The sequence below is a fragment of the Gopherus flavomarginatus genome, chromosome 2 (assembly GCF_025201925.1).
Source record: "Gopherus flavomarginatus isolate rGopFla2 chromosome 2, rGopFla2.mat.asm, whole genome shotgun sequence".
Lineage (NCBI taxonomy): Eukaryota > Metazoa > Chordata > Testudines > Testudinidae > Gopherus > Gopherus flavomarginatus.
Genome location: NC_066618.1, coordinates 34,806,363 through 34,828,124, shown reverse-complemented (window position 1 = coordinate 34,828,124; position 21,762 = coordinate 34,806,363). Strand labels below are relative to the sequence as shown.

The 21,762-nt window shown below is 41.1% G+C and overlaps 2 protein-coding genes across 11 annotated transcripts in view; one reads left to right on the top strand and one right to left on the bottom strand.

Moving 5' to 3' along the window:
- ACBD5 (acyl-CoA binding domain containing 5) overlaps nt 1-20,384 on the top strand; it is a 66,432-nt gene extending 46,048 nt beyond the window's left edge. For 4 of the 6 annotated variants that reach the window (XM_050939111.1, XM_050939109.1, XM_050939107.1 and 1 more), the window contains one exon: nt 3,428-5,116. In XM_050939111.1, coding sequence (XP_050795068.1) covers nt 3,428-3,479 — 52 coding nt within the window. In that variant the 3' untranslated portion in view covers nt 3,480-5,116. Of the gene's footprint in view, nt 1-3,388; nt 5,117-20,137 lie in introns of those variants that run through there. The other 2 variants (XM_050939108.1, XM_050939110.1) reach the window with 2 other exon arrangements.
- The window catches only part of MASTL (microtubule associated serine/threonine kinase like), a 48,072-nt gene continuing 36,066 nt past the window's right edge, over nt 9,757-21,762 (bottom strand). For 3 of the 5 annotated variants that reach the window (XM_050939029.1, XM_050939031.1, XM_050939034.1), the window contains 4 exons: nt 15,320-15,334; nt 13,492-13,605; nt 13,303-13,404; nt 9,757-10,690 (listed from right to left, as the gene is read on the bottom strand). In XM_050939029.1, coding sequence (XP_050794986.1) covers nt 10,533-10,690; nt 13,303-13,404; nt 13,492-13,605; nt 15,320-15,334 — 389 coding nt within the window. In that variant the 3' untranslated portion in view covers nt 9,757-10,532. The remainder of the gene's footprint in view (nt 10,691-13,302; nt 13,405-13,491; nt 13,606-15,319; nt 15,335-21,762) is intronic. The other 2 variants (XM_050939030.1, XM_050939032.1) reach the window with 1 other exon arrangement.

Below are 21,762 nucleotides of genomic sequence, written 5' to 3'. Positions count from 1 at the left end.
CGCAGGTCCGGGCATCAGAATTCAGCTTGCATGCGGCCATGGTAAGCCATTGTCTTTCGGCTTCAGCAGCCTTCACTTCCATTCACAGAAGCCACCCCCACCCCCCCTCCAATTCTCTAGGATGATCGCTTTACCCCCTTCCCCCACCGCATGGCTGGTATCATGGAAGATCACTGCTAATCACCCCCCTACCCCCCCACCGCGTGGCTGGTAGCTGGGAAGATTCTTGCTAGCCAAACGCGAGAAAGCTCAGCGCTATCCTTCCTCTCCTCCCCCTGCTTGGCTACATGCAAGGAAGGATTTCTTGTAAGCAACAGGCAAACAACCCTGTAGGAAAAAGGCCATCTCCGTCCCCTTAATTAAATTCCTGAATTTCAACCAGGTTACCATGAATGATATCACTTTGCTGAGGATAACAGAGCGAGATAAAGAACGGATGTTTCTTGAATGTCTGCAATCACCGGGACCATATGCAACTATGCTTTGTCATGCAATGATACCCGATTACTTGCTACATGCATGGCGTGGTAAAGTGTCCTACCATGGTGGACGGAACAAGGCTGCCTTGCCCAGAAACCTTCTGCAAAGGCTTTTGGAGTACCTCCAGGAGCGCTTCATGGAGGTGCCCCTGGAGGATTTCCGCTCCATCGCCAGACATGTTAACAAACTTTTCCAGTAACTTTACTGCCCGCGAATGCATCCCAAGCCCTCAGGGCAAATCAATCATTAAAAAAAGCTTGCTTTTAAACCATGTTTTATATTTACAAAGGTACACTCACCAAAGGTACACTCACCAGAGGTCGCTTCCATGGCTTCACTGTCTGGGCTAGTGGCTTGGGAGGGCTGGGATGGTAATTCCGTCTGGATCAGAAAAAGCTCCTGGCTGTTGGGGCTAACAGAGTGCTGTGTGCTCTCTTCAAGCTCGTCGTCCTCTTCCTCCTCACCTTCCCCATCCGCATAATCCTCAGGCATGGCTGAGATTACAACCTCCACCACAGAATCCAAGGACGGGGTGGGGGGATAGTGGTGGCGCAGCCCCCTAAAATTGCATGCAGCTCAGCGTAGAAGCGGCATGTTTTCAGCCCTGCCCTAGACCTTCTGTTTGCCTCTTTGGTTTTCTGGTAGGCTTGTCTGAGCTCTTTCACTTTCACTCTGCACTGCACTGAGTCCCTGGTGTGGCCTCTCTCCTTCATGGTCTTGGAAATTTTTTCAAAAGTTTTTTCATTTTGTCTTTTTGAACGGAGTTCTGTTAGCACTGAATCCTCTCCCCATATAGCGATCAGATCCAGTACCTCCCGTGTGGTCCATGCTGGAGCTCTTTTTCTATTCTCAGGAGACTGCATTGTTATCTGTGCTGATGAGCTCTGCGTGGTCACCTGTGCTGATCAGAGCTCCACGCTGGCCGAACAGGAAATGAAATTCAAAAGTTCATGGGGCTTTTCCTGTCTACCAGGCCAGTGCATCCGAGTTCAGATAGCTGTCCAGAGCAGTCAGTGGTGCACTGTGGGATACGGCCCGGAGGCCAATACCATCGATTTGCGGCCACACTAACCCTAATCCGATATAATAATACTGATTTTAGCGCTTCTCTTCTCGTTGAGGAGGAGTACAGAAACCAATTTAAAGAGCCCTTTATATCGATTTAAAGGGCATCATAGTGTGGATGGGTGCGGCATTAAATCGGTTTAACGCTGCTAAAATCGGTATAAACACGTAGTGTAGACCAGGCCTGAGGCTGGCTGGCTCCCATCTGCTTGACATCCTTAGGCTGTGGCCCATGATATCCTCCTGAACCACCTCCATTGTTATGCAGGAGTCTCTGGTATCCTCTTGTTGTTCTGTTCTTGCCTAGCAAACAGATGTCTCCCTGTAAATGGAGATGGTTCCTTTACGGAATTCCAGTGCATTCAATGTTCAGTTTCCTATTCTAGCTACTTTCTCTCACTTTCATCTCATCTGCACCTGGATTACTACTTTTATACTGATAACCAATGTTTTGAATACCTTCCTGTCTGTTCTGTTTTGATCAAGTGATCTTGGGCTTCTCTTCTGCTTCCTTTAGCTAAATGACAGTAGCGCTGCTTTAATTAAGAGGAGTACCCTTCAAACCCTGCTTAATCTCCTCTATTTCCCTTCTCTAGCTAAGCATGGAAAGCTCAAGTTAGTGTTTTCTAAACACTAGATGCAGACTCAGACCTCACTGCTGACTTCATTGTCGTAGGATGGTGTTATCCTTTATCCTAAACTCTTTTTAATCCACATCTTTCTGCAGATCTCTCACTAGATTTGTGTTAAATTATTCTTTGATCAAACTACATCTGTACTTTGAAAAATGACCATTGCTCACACATTTTAGCATAAACTTGAAATGGCCACTGCCACTTTAAAGGTTCTCTTATCCCATTTCCTCAAATATAAGTATACTACGTGGGCATTACACTCCCGTAACATCATTGGCAACAGGCTTTGTTCTATTATTTTTATACTAATTTAAAAAACAAAAGCAAACAAATGAAGTAAAGTGGACAGCCTGTCTGTTTAGTATAAGAGCAGTGCACTGCCATGTGGAAGATCTGTGCTGAGGATCTTAGCTATAGTGTGGTGAGGGGATGGACATGTTGCACAAGGGTAGCATTTTTATACTCGAAAGGATTTGGAATTCAGAAGTTGAATCTCTTAATCTGCCAGGTATGCTGCAAAGCTGATCTGTTTTGGGAGCACAGAGGTGGCTGGGATTTTGGAAGGGATTTTTTTTTACTTTTGGTTGGTGGAAATGTGAGTGGGGTGTGTGTATGTGTGCGCACATACACACGCTTACTGTTGAGTTATGTGGTAATGGAGGAGAAAATGTGCTGCTATTGTGCCTCGTTATTTTTGTATTTTGTTTTAATTTAATTGAGAGATCTCCTACAGTGTCAGATTCTTTTAAGGTATAGTTACAGCCAAATATAATAACTGTGTGGATTATGATTAAAAAAAACCAAAACCTGCTTACAGTTTTTGTGGGTGTGTTTTTTTTTTTTTAAACCACCCAGGCTGATCACTGGTAAACTAAGAAACTTTTGATCTAATCACGTTGAAAAACAATTGACCCTTAGCACCCATGCACCATTCTTAAATCTGATCATCTTTTTCTGTTTAATATACAAATGTGTACTGTGAAGAAATGTATAGTGTATGTAAAGGGAGGACGTTATATCTAATTTCAAGTAATTGTGGGGTTTAATGTGTAATTAGTTGCATAATGTTAATTGCTTGTATTCACATCATGTCTGTTTTAAGTGAAAAGTCCTTACATAAGGAAGTTTTTAAGTGGCTTTACCACTAATTTTTTTTTCGAAAGCTAAGGAAGTGGGGTTAAGCTAATTACATGTTTGGTTCCTTTTAGAAAATGAACTGAGAACTTAATTTTTGGTTTTGCTTAAAGACTACTGGGACTGGGACAGCCTGGAGAGAGAAGAAACTCAGAATTCACATGAGAACCTCAGGATCTGTGATGGCTAAATCTTCCTTCGGTTGTAGTAATTTAATTTTTTGCACTACCTGGGAGCTAACTACTTAAGGACTAACATTACTGATACTTGAATGATCCACTGCTCCTAGATCACAAGTAAAATAAATAATTATCCCATCCTCAAACCATATGAACATTAAATTATTAATCTTTTGAAACGGATTTCTGGCTGGGTATTCTGTAGAGGTGACTGATTTTTTTTATGGCAATTAATAATGAGGGGGATGTCAGCTTTGTAAAAAGAAAAAAATCCTGTATATATGGAATAGAAAATTGTAAAACTGTCACTTTAACATTAGGATGATTTTGCAATTGCAGTAATTCAGATTTCTTTCATGTTACATACTGTACGATAGAAGCAGTGACTGGGAAGACAGTATAAGTCCTGTGCGTACATTATAAGGTGGCTGAAAGGCTGCATGTAATGTTGTAGCTGTGAAGGGCTCAACTGGTCTGTTTTGCTGCTAGACAGATGTGGAGTACATTTCTTTGTACATCAGCCATAGGTGGAATCAAATATTTGACTGAATAATCCTGCCATTCATTGCATTATATGTAAACCAAAACCACTTTAGCATCTTGCATGTTAGAGAGACCGTAGTAACATGGGGATTGTTGATTATAACGTTGAGAGCAGTGTATGGTGTAAAGGAGCCATAGAGAGAAGCTGCGCTGAATAATACTCTTCATTCATATATCTTTCTCTACTGCTAACTGGTTTCATTTTAACCGAGACATGAAGTTTATGCACATAGTGCTTTAAAATACAAGATGAAAACTAGCTACACCCAATATTTTGTAAGATTTTACAAAGTTTAGTCCCGTGTAAGCTATTATTTTATGTAGTAGTTATTTAAAGGATAGATGAATTCATCTAGCCCCAACATCTACGTGGCCTTTTCCCACCCCAAAACCTACTCGTGAGAAAACATGTTTCCATATTTTCCTTGTATCCTTCCCACTGCATTCAAATATTTTCCAAAATGTATATGCTAATTTTGGTGCTGATTATCCTTTCCAGTGGTATTTATTCATACATAGAAATTTTATCAGTATAAACATGAATATATTACAATCTTGTGAAGTTTGCTTGGTCAAAGTATGCTTTGCAGTTTGATTTAAAAAAAAATGTATCTAAGTTACATAGTCTAGATCTATGAGAAGGTGAGCAGTATATTAAGATACTTTCTGCACAAAGTAAGAAATCAGACCTAGATAGTAAAATGGTTGCTTTGCATCTGCAATGAAGAGAAGAAAAATTCCATTATGCCATAACCTACATTTAAAATATGAATCTTAAACACTTTTTGCTGTCTCATTCTTTAGTCAGGGTGATACATTACAAATAACTCATGGGAAATGTCTCTTGGGATAAGACATGCTTTCTGCCCTGTAAGGTCTCTTATTTTATAGTTTTGGAAAGCACTTTTCATACAAGTTACACTGTATAAAATAGATATAATTACAGGATGTAATGTTTCTGCCATGTTTAACAGAACATGATTTTAATCTTGTCTTTAAATACTTTAAAAAATTTTTCTTCCTCTTGATCTTTGATGTAAAACTGAGTTACTAAATAAAGTGACAAGAGAACATCTCTGATATCATGTCTTCACAAGCAGCTGTTTTGGTGTAACATATAAACAAACGTAGCATGACTGGACATGCTGAAAACTTAAATCTGAATTAAACCTATCCTACAATAGAAATTTTGCTATGGTTGAGATTCTAGGCCTCCATGAAGCTAGTCTGCTTGTATTTTAAATAGTTGATTGTCGTATTATAGACAGTGAAAGAATTAAGATTGATTATGAGCAAGAAGAGGCTAATTACTCTATCGTGTTTTTTCAAAAATGTGTGACTGCACCCTGAGTTACAGCAAATAGTGGTGCAGATGACCACACCCATTGTACCCTGCTTGTCTCTCTCTGGCTATTAGTGCCTTCACAAAGTAACTCAGTTCATCTTTTTAACAAATTTAGAAACATTCCTCACACAGAATATCTGCTTTACTACTGCATCATTTTGTATTAAATACATAAGTGTCTACCAAGCCTCCCACCATACCATTTCATGGAAAGAAGCAAGCTCCTGTAAGTTTTAATACAAAGTGAAACCATAATTCCACTAATGCTGCTTCCCTATGCTCTTGCAGCACTAACAGCGTAGGTAGATATCCTACACTAGACATGGCTGTAGACCTCATTGAGGGTCTAATTGACTGGATTAAAGTGGGAGTCTGAGACTAGACCTCCCCACCCAGCAAGCAGCTATAATGAGGAACCACAAGGCCCACCATAGATCATTTTCTTGCCTCTTTCCTACTCATCTGCAGTGTTTTTCTTTTCCTGTAACAGACTCCTTTCTGCCACTCCACAGGGCCAGAGATACTGGTTTACGAGACAAATGACAGAAGGGCATCATAGCTTTAATTCTTGAAAGCCTCTCTAAATGAATCAGAGTGGTTAGAGGAATTGAGTATGCTACTCCAACTGGTGCTGTCCAAATGTTAGCTGCCAGCAGCCACAATTGGGTTTGTGGATAGTGAAGGTTGTTTTCCATTTTACTTAGATCTCATGAAAGTAACTACACTGTCATGTAAAGGTGTGGTACTTCCAGCACAGAGTGCCTAGTAGGGGCCAAATCAAGAGATGGCTCCGTGCCATGGTTCCCATAGATACATAGGAACAGTGGCAGCTTGCATACTGATGTCAGGGAAGGAGACTGTTGCAGGGGGAAGAGTTTAGCAGATGATGATTAGAAATACAAACAAGCAACCCTTGGACTGAAGGAGAATACCAAATCTAGCTCCTGTGACCAGATTAGCCTGCTATATGAGAAAGGCACAAGAAAATCACAGAAGGCAAAAGACTTAAAGACCCTGTAATCAAGGCAGAAGCAGTAGTGCTGCTCTCCCCTGTCCACAGCAGATGATGAATGAAAGCCTAGGCCCTACCAGCTGTATAGAATAGGGGCAGAGGGTGCCACGATTGGCCAATGGCCCAGTGCCTACACATGAAGAGGACAGAAAAATATTAATAAACTAGTACTGCACAGGGGCAGAGTAATTTATAAAAGCATTTGAAGAATATCTTATCACTTAGATAAAACATTGCAAATTGATTCTTCCGCAATGACATTACTGACCCTCTCTGTTCTAAGTAGTTATTTAAATCTAGTGCATGGGGGTGAGAGGTTGGAGGCAGAAGCAAAACGTGCAGTAACAAACTTCTTTCTCTCAACCACATACACTATATAAAATGTTCAGACTGGTCCTTCACTTGAACCTCAGCATGATACTTATTAGCACACATAAAGGGTGCTCCTGCTGAGAACTTTAAAAGGGTTATTTTTATTATACAGGTTTCAAAAAAGTTTAAGGGAGAAGTGTCAACATGAAATCTAAGGCTGTAGGTAGAAGAAGTGAAATAGCATCAAGCTACTGTGAAACAAACTGGTAAGAAAGTGTAGTGCTAGCTGGCTGGTCACAGTTTCATAAAGGACTGGTTCCAGTGTTCAACAGAAAACAGAGTAAAATGTTTTATTTTACCAAATCAGTTAAATTTAGCCCATGAGCAGTCAGAGTTTGAACAAACATCAGCTGCTTAAAAGATTCCACTGAGCTCATTTGTAAATGATGGTGAGTGAGTTCCAGAACTGACTAGAGGCGAAGGGATTAGGTTCTCCCAGGTATGGGAGTGGTTCTAATCGTTGAGTCTGGGGTTTCATGGTTACTAAAGCCTGGGCTCAGTCAGAAAAAGGTACAGTCAACATTCCAAGGCTTCTTGACCCCAGCTCTCTGTGCCATAATAGATGAAAAGTTTCTCAGAGTCTGATTAATAGTGATGTTGGCTACAGAGCTAAGTGCCTCAAAGCCATGTCTCTTTAACTACAGCGATTTCAGTGGACTTGACATTTCTTGAGCTTAACTGTGTGTCCAGTTGACATGAACTGAGCTGACTTTGAGGTCAGCTTGAAGCTTTGGAATTGTGTATAGATTAAGGAACAAATATGGAGTGCATGGAAACCAAGAGGCCTCAAAAGAAACTGGCTTATCAAATGCACAACAGACCAGAGGCAGCATTCCACAGCTTCCAAGGACCAAAAGCCTCTTCTAATGCCTGTTTTATGATTGAGATTACAGGAAGATTAAATTTATCCAAGGCCTCCAAACCTCATTTTATGCTTCTGTCATGGGAAAATGAGGTGTTAAATGGGTAACAATGAATCTTTGAAACAATACATGATAAAAGGATAAAGCTAAAACAGTTTTGAAGAAAGTATTTGCTGGATCAATTTGTTTAGTCAACATGTAGTCTTAATTCCATTGTCTGCATAGTAACAAAAAATCAAGATATTTAATAGAATTAGATTGAGAATTCACATTATGCAGCTGTACAGACCAAGGAAAATATGACCTTGTGCAAAAATGTTTTATAATGAATGCATACCATTCATATTAATACCGGCTCTCTGATTTATCTACAAAACTTACATACAGTGTACTGAAATTCCCATTTGTCATTATTTTGACTTGCAAGGCTTTATTCTGGTAAAATATATAAACATTTAAATTGGGTTCCTTGAGATAGTTTTTGAAACAGAATGGATAGATATTAGGGTTCTTGTTTATACATGTTTTACAGTGGTTTGATTTCTAGTTTTATATTAATGCATTAGACTATGTAAAAAGATGATTAAACATTTCAAATAGTTCTGTAGTTCATGATGCACATTGTAATTAATTTGAAAGGTCTTTAAATAAAAGCTCATAAATTTGTGATTCTTTATAAATTAGACAATCTTGGTATTTGTTAAATATTTTCTTGATGCATATAAGCTAGTGCATTCAACAGAACATCCTAACAAAACCAAAACCCTCACTAGTAGCATGAACTAATTATGATAGACAGTTACATCCTATTTCAATTTCTATTAATAACTGAACACTAAAAAACTTGTTTTGGTGTTCAACTTGAACAGTTTGCTAATAGACTTATGGAGAGATGACAGTGCACCATAAAGCTGTATTTCTCATTAAAAAAGACTAGTTTTCTCACACCTAACTTCTGAAAAACCAGACTAATCTCATGACATTTTCAGATGCTGTACTTCATCTCAGGTTGTGTTTTTTTTGTTTTTTTTTTTTGAGAGTTTGAGGTATTTGGCTACAAATACTACATTTCTCTTACAATAAAGGACCTGTTATGATCTGCAGCTTCTTTATCTCACTGACAGAAATAGTCCTCTGTTAATCATGTGAAGTAATAAATACCTATAATAGTCAACATTTAGAAAACTGTCACCATTTAAATTGCTGCTACATGCACAAACTAGATTCAGTGATCTGCAAATATGCAGAAATTGGGGGACATTTCAATCAATGCGTCAAGAACTATAGTGTGGCTTCTGACATCCCAACATTCCAATGTGTTCATCATACCATGTTTTCACAGGTCCTCAGTAAATTACAATGCAAACGTGTCTTGACAATTGTAATTTTGTGACATTTTGCAACTGTCCGATCTCTTGTGTGGCTTCTGGGACAACACATAGGGTGATTCTTCTCTCTCACACCCTTCTTGGCTATTTGGAGCAGGAAGTCTGGCAACTCTAGATTAGTTCATGCTGCATTCACTAGCCTTGTGTGCCAGGAAGCATGGGAAATGAATGGTCATCAATCCACTTGCTTTGTCTGAAATGTCAATTCCATGCAACGCCCTGAAAAGCCACACGATGATTGCTAGCATAGTGATCAGTTTTGGGATACTGTAGCTGGATTACACCGTGGTACAGCATGAATCTTCCACCCCACCCCCACCACAGCAGACATTGAAGCAGGAAACTAAAAACCTTGTAATGAATTGAATGAAATTTTAAGCACTAAAAGAAAGAAATTTTGTTTAATAGTGATTTCCATCTAAGATAAAGGAAAACAGTTTTAACAGACAAAAATCAGGCATTATGAGAAACGTAACAATCTCCACAATGCAGTAGATAATCTCTATGTATTTTCCCAATATATTAAAATACAGATTAGATCCCTCATTAAAAGGCTTAATACTGAAAGTCCTAATTTTAACTCAAGTTTTATTGAAATTGAATTTATGATGTTCTCAAATTAATCAATTTGCAACACATTATATAGACTTTAATATACATAATTCATGTTTTCATTAGCAAAGATTTTTTTTAACATCTGGCAGAAACACAGAAAAGAAGTCATATATATTCATATATATTCACATACACACACACAGAGATCTTGTAAATTTAAAATAAATACTGTTCAGTCTATCATCCCATAACACATTCAAAGTCCTTTCAGTATGACAATTTAAACAAAAAGTCTGTTTTTTTTTAACTTGCTATAAGCTTCCTTAACTCTGTGCATTTGCCAGGGGAAAAATGTTAGCAGCAAAAATACAGTTAAGTTTTACAACCAGCAGCCGAGCAGGCAGTGTATGTGATCTAGGAATGCCAAAAACATCTCTTTTCTCTTCCCACTAAGGAGTAATTCAGAGGGATAAGATGTTTTTTAGGTTTCACAGCAGTGTAAAAACTTCCATTTTCCCTATGGATGCAGCTCCAAATTGGTCTGAAAGTTCCTATCCCAAATGTGACTATGAACATATTGAACCCCAGACAGATAAATAATGCATTTTATGCCCCCACTCAGTTGTGTTTAATTGCAAAATAGCCCCAACAAATTGGAAGTACTCCACAGCAGCAAGAGAAATATTTTGCCAAGTGTGAAAGTGACATTACTAACTTTACAAATACATACTCAGGCTCTCAATAAGGTGCAGAAAGTAGGCTAAATGAAAAACAAGAAGCCATTTGGAATTAATGAACATTTTGTATAGTGGTTTTGTTTTAGACAAAGGATATACAAATTAAAAGCAGACTGATCAACTGTTTTAAAAACTGTGTTTGGTAAGAAAACCAAGACCAAACTAGTGTTAAACGGTAGTTTACAAATGTGCAAAACCATGGACAAAGATCCATTTTCTCAATTCTATAAGCTAAATCCAGACACAGTCAGATGCTGAGCATTATTTCTAGCTTCAAAGTAGGAGGTATCTGTTTCATCAACCGGCTGAGGTACGAAAGGCATAGTTTGATTCTGAAGATTATCCCAGTCTACACCATGAAAGAGGAGATGATGTTTCAGCTCTAAAACAAAAAAGTTTACACAAAACATTAAGACTGTTCTCTGAACAACCAGTTTACTCACCTCACTGACATGATGCCAGTTAGCTGTTTGGGTGTGTTTTACCCTTCTGGACATTCAAAAGCCTGTGACAGATCAAATGGTGTTTAGCCAAGGAGACATATTTGCACACAGATTAGCATGACTGACAAAGATGATGATGAAACATAGTCACTTCACTTTTAAGACTGACTGAAAGTAGTGGTTTACTTGATACTCCTGTGACGAAAGTCAACCAACAACCCCCAGTGGGATCAGACTACTCCGACGCAAACTAATCTTTTCCTCAGTTATAGAGAGCAATTTTACATTTGGCACAGATGCTGGATCAAAAGAGGTATGAAATGTGATATAATAGCCATCATACAAGAAATGGAAAAATCACTTCTCAAGATAGGGCATCTGCAGAGACAAATTTTAATTCCACTTACTTGAAAACCTACTCTAGTTTGATCAAGAAACCACAGACCATGGAGTTCCTCCTCCAAAGCTGCTGGAGGCAGGATAATCAGAAAATCCTGTAATCTGATTGGTGATTCACTAGCAGGCCTCCCTCCTCAAATTGGATTCCTCTGAACATCTATTAGCCTAATCCAGGGGTCAGTAACCTACGGTATGTGTGCCAAAGGTGGCGCGTGAGCCGATTTTGCCTGGCATGTGGCGGCCAGCCAGGGTCCTGGCTGCTGGCCCCGCTCAGCCTGCTGCCGGCTGAGTGAACGGAACCCCAGGCTGGCAGGAGGCTGAGTGTGGCTGGGACCCCAGACCGGGAGCAGGCGCGCCCCCTGGCTCCCTCCTCACCATGCTCGGGTTCTGGGGCTCTCCCGTCCTCTTTTGATTGTTGAATATGGTAACCCTAGGCGAGGGGGAAGCTGGGGGCGCATGGGGGCTAGCACCTGCATGCATCTGCTGCAGCCTGCGGGGGGGGGGGGGGGGGGTGGAAGCCTGCTCCTGGATGGTGGTGCCTTTGCAGGGCTACTGCCCCCCTGCATTGCACCGGCTCCTCCATGGCCGGGGCTCGCTGCCACTGCAAGCGGGATGCTCTGGCTCTCTAGTATCTCTGGAAGGCGGATTCTCCCTGCCATGCTGCTGCAGCAGCCCAAGCCCAGCAAAACCAGTGAGTGGACTTGGGACGGGGGCCACCAGAGTGGGGTGGGGAGGGCTTCCAGGGGCGCTGTGCACCCTCCAGGGGATTTCGGGGGGGGGGGGGGAAGAAACCTGCTTTGGGGAGCAGCCCCTGGGGTCTATAAATGCTCATTGGTATTTGCCCCGAGAGAGAGAGAGAGATTCGCCTAGGGTGCAAAATATCCTTGCACCGGCCCTGCCCCAGGGGAAGACTCAGAACACCAATTCTGAAAGGTTTTGAACTCTTCCTCTACACACATATTGTCAAGTACTAGCCAGGTTACTAAATGTATAACAAAATACAGTGTGTGAAATGTGGGCAAGTTGATGTCAGAGAAATAGAACTGTTATATGTCAAAAATTTGAGGACTCTGCTTTAAAGCTAAAAGGCTGGGAGAATGCCTGGGCCCTTAAAGGATTGTTAATGTCTCCCTTAAAAAGGAGAGGTACTGGCAATAAGCTGCAGTCCAATCCTTTATCAAGGAACAAACTTTGGACACTAGTGTTCTTGAAACTAATACCTTTTCTTTAACTTCTCAGCTGAAAATATCACTGAAATTACTGTAGCAGGCCACCAGCACCAAATGATGCAGCCAAGTTCCTTGGATTCCTCACCTTGTCAGGCTTCTGACTGTGTTATGACAGAGAATGTGTTATTAATGGCAATGGTAGCTACAACTAAAGGTCTCCATAGAGTTTAAGGCCAAAAAGGACCATTAGATCTTTTAAGTCTACCTTCCTGTATATCACAGGCCATTATGTTTCATCCAGCTATCCATGTATTTAATCCAATAATTTGTGTTCGGCTAAAACTTATTTTCCAGAGAGGCATCCAGTCCTAATTTAAAGACATCAAGAGATGGAAAATCCACCACTTCCTATGGTAATTTCTTCTACTGTTAAATCACTGTGTAAACACTTATTTCTAATTTGAATTTGTCTGCCTTCAGCTTCCAGCCATTGGTTCTTGTTATGGATCATCACTTTAATGTGACTCTATTTAATCCTTCCAGAGGTCTCAAAAGCAATTGTTCCTCTCCAAGGATTTCTCCCACTTTTCCCAAGATCTATGTAAAGCAATTGAATTATACTGCCAGACAATACGCTAACAGGAGCTCAACAATCTTTTGTTGGGAGGACAGACAAATTGGACACTAAATATCTGTTTTCAGTAAGAGCTGGATAGATTGCACTTTGGAAAGTCACATAAACAATGTTAAACATTAATTGCAAGCAGCGTGAATATATAAACAAAGTAAAAGTCATTATTTGCTTTCCTTACTCAGCAGCATAAAACCTTTTATCAGCACAAAGTCTACACCAATAGCATAGTTGATACCATAATTTGTAACATATTCTAGCACTCAAGATCAGTGCTAAAGCAGGGACTGACATTTTGAAATATCCAATTTATTACAAAGGTAAAATGAAAAAAGTTTAATAAAATACTGACCCTTCAGTCCAGCTCTCTTTGTAGTGTCAATGGTTAAAAGAATATCTATTGCATTTTGGGCATTACTGGACAACGTTTCTTCACCCTCAGGCCAAGGAATATCTACAAATAGAATGACACAGACTTGTCAGCAGTTCAGATAGCACAGCAAACTTTGAATTCATCAGTTTTGATGAGAAAATAAATTACCTCTTTTCAAAATATTCTGGAAGACTTGTTGTGGTGTTTCATCATTAAAGGGTGGAATTCCAGTTAAAAACTCAAACAAGCAAACTCCGAGAGCCCACCAATCTACTGCAGGACCTGAATAAGTGAGAAAGCCAGGCAGTTAGCACAGGAAGGAAGCTGCTGAGTAAGCTGTACGGTGATCTATGCATGAAGGATCAACAACACTTGCAAACAAAGTCATTTAAAGCTTAACAGCGGCAGAATTTTGAAAAAATTCTAAATCCTGAAAAGCTTTTTGGGAAGGAAGTTTATGATGAAATACTGAGAAACAGACAAAACACAAGTTGTACTCTGATAATTGTGGCATGAGATTTAAAATTGTTTACTATAAGAGGATTTTTCTTTTAAAAAGTCACTACGTTCATAGCTTCATGTTAATATTCAGAGTAACATATATTGAGAGCAGAAGAACGTAGAAATAGCGTTAACTGCAAACTCCTGTACAAGTTAGTCTGACAGTGTCTATAGCCTCTCTCATATAAAGTGCTCTCTTGTGGTAGGAGACAGTCATTGGTAATTTCCCAGCTCCTCTGGAATGCAAGGCTGAGTGAACCTTGTAATTCCACGTATTACCTTATCACTTCAGTTGCTTGATGCAACTCCACAGGCACAAAATATATTTTTCCCCCAATAACCTAAACCTATTTTTCTGCCATTATTTGAGCACAACCTGCAGAGATGAGCCAGCATGCAGGAAAATGGATTAATGTTCTACTGTGCTAAAGTTCATTACAGCAATGCAAAGTTACTTCTTTGCTCTTGTGTTTCTAAACTGTTTTTTTCTGGGAAGTGTACAGCCTTTGCCGAACATATGCAGTCAACCCACTTAAACAAGCAGGCAAAGCAGTTCAGACACCATTAGTCACAGAGCTGCATGCATTCTGCTTTCTGCACCTTTAAGCCATACCCAGTCCACCTTATAAAGAATACAGGATTCACTTGGTGCAAAAACTGGTTTGCACAGAAATCCAGGCTTGTAAAAAAAGTATTTTTTTTTTAAAATCACCTCCAAGGTAAAAAGGAAATGCTTTGATAATTTTAACTCTCCTATGTTTCTAACCTATTATAGTCTTACTAAGCTAGATAGGTCAGTTATAAATTTCCCTGCTGCACACAGCATCAGAGCACCTCTCCCAGCTCAGCACGCTAAAGCAATGAGATCCCATCCACTACATCCAGTATACTTGGATGTTTGGGAAAAAATATAAAACATAAGTCAAAGTCTAATAAGATCACAACTCTTGACAAAATACTAAAGGAAAATGTTTCATGGTCTAGAGACATACAAATTAGTTTAATATTCTTATCACGACCCTTCTAAGTAGAGATTAATTCCCATCATCTATTTTTGTGGCAAGAAACCAAATGCAGTTATTGCACATCTACCTTTTTAACCACATAAACGAACCGACATTATAAGCTGTCCCAGAAAGGCTGAGAATTTTAACCCCTCATCCTGAATGATCATTTTTCACCATCATCTCCTCCAATTTTGTATAACTTTTGTGGCTTACTTCTGGATAGCGAGAAGGTGTTTAGAAGTGGTGTGCACTGACTTTCATCTGAAAGGTATAAGCATAGCCTCCAGTGGCCCGCAACAGGGAGACTCAAGTTCCTCTATAATTTGAATCTCTTGTAGTATCATGTATCATTATGTGGCTCTCTTGTTGCTATATAGAGTTACACGTGCAATTTCTTTAGCCACATAACTTTTACTTGAAAAATGTGATCTAGTTATACTTTTGACTGTTCATAGTTTGGTTGAACACTCCTTTATATTCAAACTCACCAGACATCAGAATCCCTGCATGTAAAAAACAATTGGTTAACCATAGTAAAATTATTGCAATAAATTATTTATCATTGTACACATTCATTTAAATATTGTCAATTATGTTTGACAATGGAGAAGTATTTTATTTCTTGCTCGTTGCTTTAATAGACTGTACTTTTCTGAGTCACTAACTACAAACACTGTTTTAAAAAAAAAAAAAGTTAACCGAAATGTGCTTTAGGAAATTTGGAGAGGAGCAAAAAATGGTTGCCTACCTTCTCATAACTGTTGTTCTTTGAGATGTGTTGCTCATGTCCATTCCAAGTGTGCGTGTGTGTGCTGCATGCACAGTCGTTGGAAGGTTTCTTTCCCTAGAGATACCTGTTGGATTGGCTGTGGAGCCCCCTGGAATCATGCATTCATGGTGGTGTATATAGGTCCCTGATGACCCACCGCCTCTTCAGTTCCTTCTTGCCGGTCTATTCCAACAGAGGAGTAGGCAGGTGGGTCTTGGAATGGACATGAGCAACACAATTTGAAGAACAACAGTTAGAAGAAGGTAGGTAATCATTTTTCTTTGAGTGTTTGCTCATGTCGATTTCAAGTATGTGACTCCCAAGCATCTTCTAGGAGAAGGAGTCAGAGTTCAGAGAGATGCAGACTTCAGCACCGCTCTGCCAAATGCGGCATCGTCCCTAGCTTGCTGTGTAATGGAGTAATGCAACATAAAGGTGTGGACTGACGACCACATCACTGCCCTGCAGATGTCTTTAATGGGAACCTGTCCTAGGAACGCTGCCAAGGATGCTTGTGTCCTTGTGGAGTGTGCTGTCAGTGTGGAGGCAGGTATCTTTGCTGGGTCGTGGCACGCCCTGATACAGACCAGGATCCACGAGGAAATTCTTTGAGGCAACACTGGAAGTCCCTTAATCTGTTCTGCAATTGCAACGAAGAGTTGTGTTGATTTTCAAAATGTCTTTACTCTCAATATAAAAGGCTAGTGCTTGGCTGATATCCAGGGCATGAAACATTCACTCCTGGTTGCTGGCATGCGGTTTTGGGGGAAAAAAACTGGGAGAAATGTGTCCTGGTTTGCATGGAATTGGGAAACCACCTTTGAGAGAAAAAAAGTCATGTGGGGCCGCAACTGCACCTTGTCCTTATAGAAGACAGTATATGGAGGCTCATAAGTCAGGGTCTTAAGCTCAGACACTCTCCTGGCTAATGTTATAGCCACCAGAAATGCTACTTTCCAGGAAAGGTAAAGGAGTGAGCATGTTGCTAGGGGCTCAAAGGGAGGCCGCATCAGTTCTGAGAGCACTAGGTTGAGATCCCACACAGGCATCGATTGCCTTACTTGAGGGTACAGTCTATCCAGTCCTTTGAGGAAGCAGCCAACTAGGGGATTAACAAAAACTGATCAGCCAGCTGAACCCAGATGGAAAGTCAAAATGGCGGCCAGGTGCACCTTTATAGACTACACCAACAGGCCCTGTTGTTTCAGGTGCAGTAAATAGTAGAGGATTAAGGTAATCTATGACTGCAAAGGTGGAGTGTCCTTTTGTAATGATCAAATAGAGAATCTCTTCCACTTAGCAAATAAGTGGCTCTAGTGGATGGTTTCCTGCTACCAAGAAGGACCTCTAACAGGGTCTGAGCATGCCAGCTCCAAGGGGTTTAAACCATGGAGTTTCCATGCCATGAGGTGGAAAGACTCTAGATTGGGATGCTGGAGGTGGCAGTCGTCATTGGGATGTCCACTGATAGGTCTAGAAGTGTGGTGAATCAGTGCTGGCTGGGCCATGCTGATGCTATTAATATAATCGATGCCCCCTCTTTCTGACTTCTAGCAGGGCCCTGTGCACAAGCAGGAACGCATATAGCACGTGGTCCTTCAAAGGGAGGAGAAAAGCCTCCACAAGCAAGCCCCAGCTCTGATTCAGGAAGGAGCAGAATTGCTGACACTTCCTGTTGCGCCTGGCTGTGAACAAGTCTATCTGGGGAACTTCCCACCGTTGGAAGATATTGACAACATCTGGGTGGAGAGACCACTTGTGGTTCTGAAAGTACCTGCTAAGATGTTCGTCCAGTTTCTTCCAAGAGCCTGGAAGGTACGATGCCTCTAGATGTATTGAATAAGTGATGCAGAAGTACCAGAGTTTGAGGGCTTCCTGGCATAGAGGAGAGGAGTGAGCACCACCCTGTCTGTTTATACAGAACATCGCTGTTGTATTGTCGGTCAATACTGACATCTGCCCTCCAAATGGGTTTGGAATGTCTGGCAAGCAAGGCGAACTGCTCTTAGCTCTCTGATGTTGATGTGCAGCAAAACTGCTTAGGATCAGAGGCCTTGAATCCTGAGTCTCCCTAGGCGTGCCCTCCCATTCCATTGCTGACGCATCCGTGACTAGAGACAGCAAGGGTTAGGGCCTGGAAAAGGGTACTCCTATGCACACTACTTGTGAGTTGAGCCACCATAGGAGGGACTCAATAACTAGTGGAGGAAATGTGATTATCTTTTCTAGCTAGTCTCCGTTTAGTGTGCACAGTAAGGCCTGCCAGGCCTGAAGAGGTCAGAGCTGTAGTCTCGCATGCTGTACTACATACATACAAGCGGCCACATGACAGCAGCTTCAGGCAATTTTGCACTGTGGTAGTGGGATATCATCTTAAATCCTCTATGATGGCGCCTACTGCCAGAAAATGCGATTCTGGGAGGAATGCATTAGCTTGACCGGAGTCTAGAAGAGCTCGCATGAACTCTATCCTCAGAGTGAGGGTTAGAGTTGACTTTGTCACATTCAGTATTAGGCCGAGCCTATCAAAAGTCAACTTTATTAGGCTCATGTGCTCCTCCACCTGACTCCTGGTATGGCCTTTGATTAGCCTGTCATCTAGATACAGGAATACTTGTACTCTCACCTCCCCGGGAAGGCAGCTACAACCAACATGCACTTGGTGAACATGTGAGGGGCCACCGATAGGCCAAAGGGAAGAACGGTAAACTGATGACAAGTGTTGTTGACCACAAACTGGAGGAACCACCTGTGGAACAGGACTATGGACACGTGAAAGTATGCATCCTTCAAACTGAGGGCAGTGTCCTAATCCCCCAGATGCAGGGAAGGGATAATGGAAGTCAGGTAGACCATGCAGAACTTCAGCTTCTTCATGAATCTGAGGTTTTGCAGGTCTAAAATAGGCCGTGGCCCACCCTAGGCTTTTGGGATTAGGAAATACCATTAATAAAACCCATTATCCATGAACTCCTGAGGAACCTCCTCTACCACTCCGGCTTCTGGGAGTATTTGTGCCTCCCATATGAGAAGATGCTTGTGAGAAGGGTCCCTGAAGAGGGACGGAGAAGGGGGTTGGGAGGGAAGAAGAGATCAGAATTGAAGAGAATATCCAATTCTACCATGTGCAAGACCCATTGGTCTGAGGTGATCTGGGCCCAGGGATGGTAGAAATGGGATAGTTCACAAAATGGGGGGAAGGATCCGGGATCTGGTCTGGTGCACCTTCAAAAGTTTTGTTTGGGGGCCAAAGACTGCATCACCAAGTCCTGGTCTTGGTTAGAAGAGGGCTGAGGTGGCTGTTTCCTATTATTCCTGCCACACTTCCTGCTGTAATCCTGCCTACGATGAGAGCAAGGTAGAAGTGTAGCGGAGGCTGCCATCTGAAACATTTCCTTTGTGGGTGTATGAAGCCACAAAGATTTTAGTCGCTCACAAGTCTTTGAGATTGTGGAGGTTAGAGTTCATTTGCTCCGAGAACAACCCTGATCCTTTGAAGGGAAAGTCCTGAATTGTTTGCTGGACCTTGTGCCGGAGGCCCGAAGCCTGCAATCAACACAATACAAGTTGTTGTGTCCACTGAGTCTAGAGAGGCTTGCAAGGAGGTTCTTGCTATGACCTTGCCCTCGTCGAGGATGCCCCTGAACTCTGACCTGGATTCAGTTGGAAGCAACTCTTTAAACTTGGTCAGAGCGTTCCAAAAATTAAAATTGTAGCTGATTTGCAGTGCGAAGCTGGAGCCCTTCAGTAGAGTAGACCTTATGGATTGAAGAGATTCGGCTTCTTTGCATCTTTACATTCGGGCGTTGGTCCCTACTGCCCTGGCCTCTTTTTTTCATTTGCAGCCGCCACAACTAATGTGCCCAGCTGAAGGGGAGTAAATAGGTATTCGTACCCCTTAGACAGTACAAAGTGCTTTCTTTCCACCTCTTTGGCTGAGAGGGGGTGGGAGGAGAGGCAAGTGTCTGCCATAGAGTCTTGGTGGTGTTTTGGGTGGTCTTAATTAGGAGTAAGGCCACCCCAGAAGGACTTTCAGGTATCAGGATGTGCACCATAGGGTCAGTCTCCTTCGCCACCACCTCCACCTCCACCTGGAGGCTCAAGTTCTGAGCCACTCTTCTGAGTAGTTCCTGGTGGGCTCTGTTGTCCATAGATGGCAACGTGGCAGACGAGCCCACCACTGCCTCATCATGGAAGGATGAGGAAGATGCTCTTGGCAGCACCTGGTCCTCTTGTCCCTGCAGTTCGCGGAGATCATCTTACGCGGATGTCTCTTGCACACTGCTTGTCTTCCTTCTGAACTATTCTTGAATTATCATGTTTGAGCAAAAAATATAGTTGTTACTCTATGGTACTATCATTTTAGATGCAATTGTGATAAAAAATAAATGGCTGAAATAGGCAGATCTTCCTTTTACAATTTCATCTTTAAAGTAATACTGAGTGTCAGTGAATGCAATGAATAATACTAAATGAGCAGTATGGTAACAATAATTAAGTAACTGCATTGATTTTTTTTTTTTTTTTTTTTTTTTAGGAGAGTCCATCCTCAACATACAGGATTCTGAAGACTATCCACCTTCAAGATCACCATCATTTTCTATAGTTTCAGAGTTATCTACCAATGATAGTGTTTCAGTCACATCATGTATATCACATAGCCACAGTATATCAACTGTAGCAAAAAGAAAAAAAAATCTCCATCATCCAGAAACAACCATAGATACGTTTGTGATAAGAACCAGCAGATTACAAAAAGAGGTAATTGATGAAAAAATTGCCCAGTTTGTTTATGCAACAAACTCTTTCTGTATGATCGAGAACCCAGACTTCATTAACACGGTTCAGTCATTAAGACCAGGATACAGTCCACCCAACAGAGCAGATGTCACAGGCAAATTGGTGGATAAAGTGTATAAAAGAGAAATTGAGCAGTGTGCAAAAAGGTCTAGAGGGTGAAATTATTAACCTGAGTCTTGATGGGTGGAGCAATGTCCACAATGATGCTCTTGTATGTGCTTGTGTGACAACAGAAGGGAATGTCTTCCTTACAGAAACAATTGATACATCAGGAAATGCACACACAGCAGAATACTTACAAGAAGTAGCAGTAAAAGCTATAACAAACTGTGAAAAAAAATTAAAATGTCTAGTATGCAGCTTGGTCACAGGCAATGCTGCAAATGTATCCAAGATGATAAGAAATTTAGGAGAGAGAGTTAAGACAGTCCCAAGCTAATAACATGTGGTTGCAGTGCTCTTTTGATGCACCTCCTAGCCGAAGACTTCAGTGTTCCAGAAATAAAGGCTAATGTTGTTGAAATTGCAAAATACTTCCGTAACCACCACTTTGCATCAGCTACTCTGAAAAAAGTGGGAGGAACCAAGCAAACTCACCCACAAGACGTGTGATGGAACTCAGTAGTAGATTGTTTTGAGCACTATCTCAAGAACTGGCCTAATATGATAGTTTGTGAACAAAATCGTGACGGAATAGATGGCACTGTCACAGCCAAAGTTCTCAACGTTGGTTTTAAGAGAAATTTGTGTCCGGAAGCCTATTTCTGTAGTCTTGGACAAAATGCAGGGAAATAGCTGTTTTATTGCTGATGCTGTTGAAATTTGGAAGGAACTGAATGAGATCTTAAAAAGAGAAATATACAATGACAGAGTTAAATTACAAGCATTAAAAAAAACAAAACAAATGAGACAAGCACTATTTCCATCTCATTTTCTTGCAAACAAACATTCTCAATACTCAGTACCAGGGGCAAACCTTAACTGCGGAAGAAGAAGAATTGGCTATGACATGGACATCCAGCAATCATCCCTCCATAATGCCAACTATAATAAACTTCAGAGCTAAGATTGAACCATTCAAGAAATATGTTCCTTTAAAACATCATCATCAAAGTCACACCAGTGAATTGGTGGAAGTCACTTAGGCACTTGGATTCGGAGACTTTTAAAGTGACAATCTCACTTTCTACACCGGCAGAAGAAGGTACTGCTGTTAAAAGAATATTTTCTTCCTTTGGACTAATTCATTCTAAATTGAGAAATCATTGGGGACCTGAAAAAGCAGAAAGGCTTCTTTTTCTTTTCCAGATTATGAACAAACAGGAAAATGAAGGTAGAGATGACTGAGTTAGCTGCAGAAGC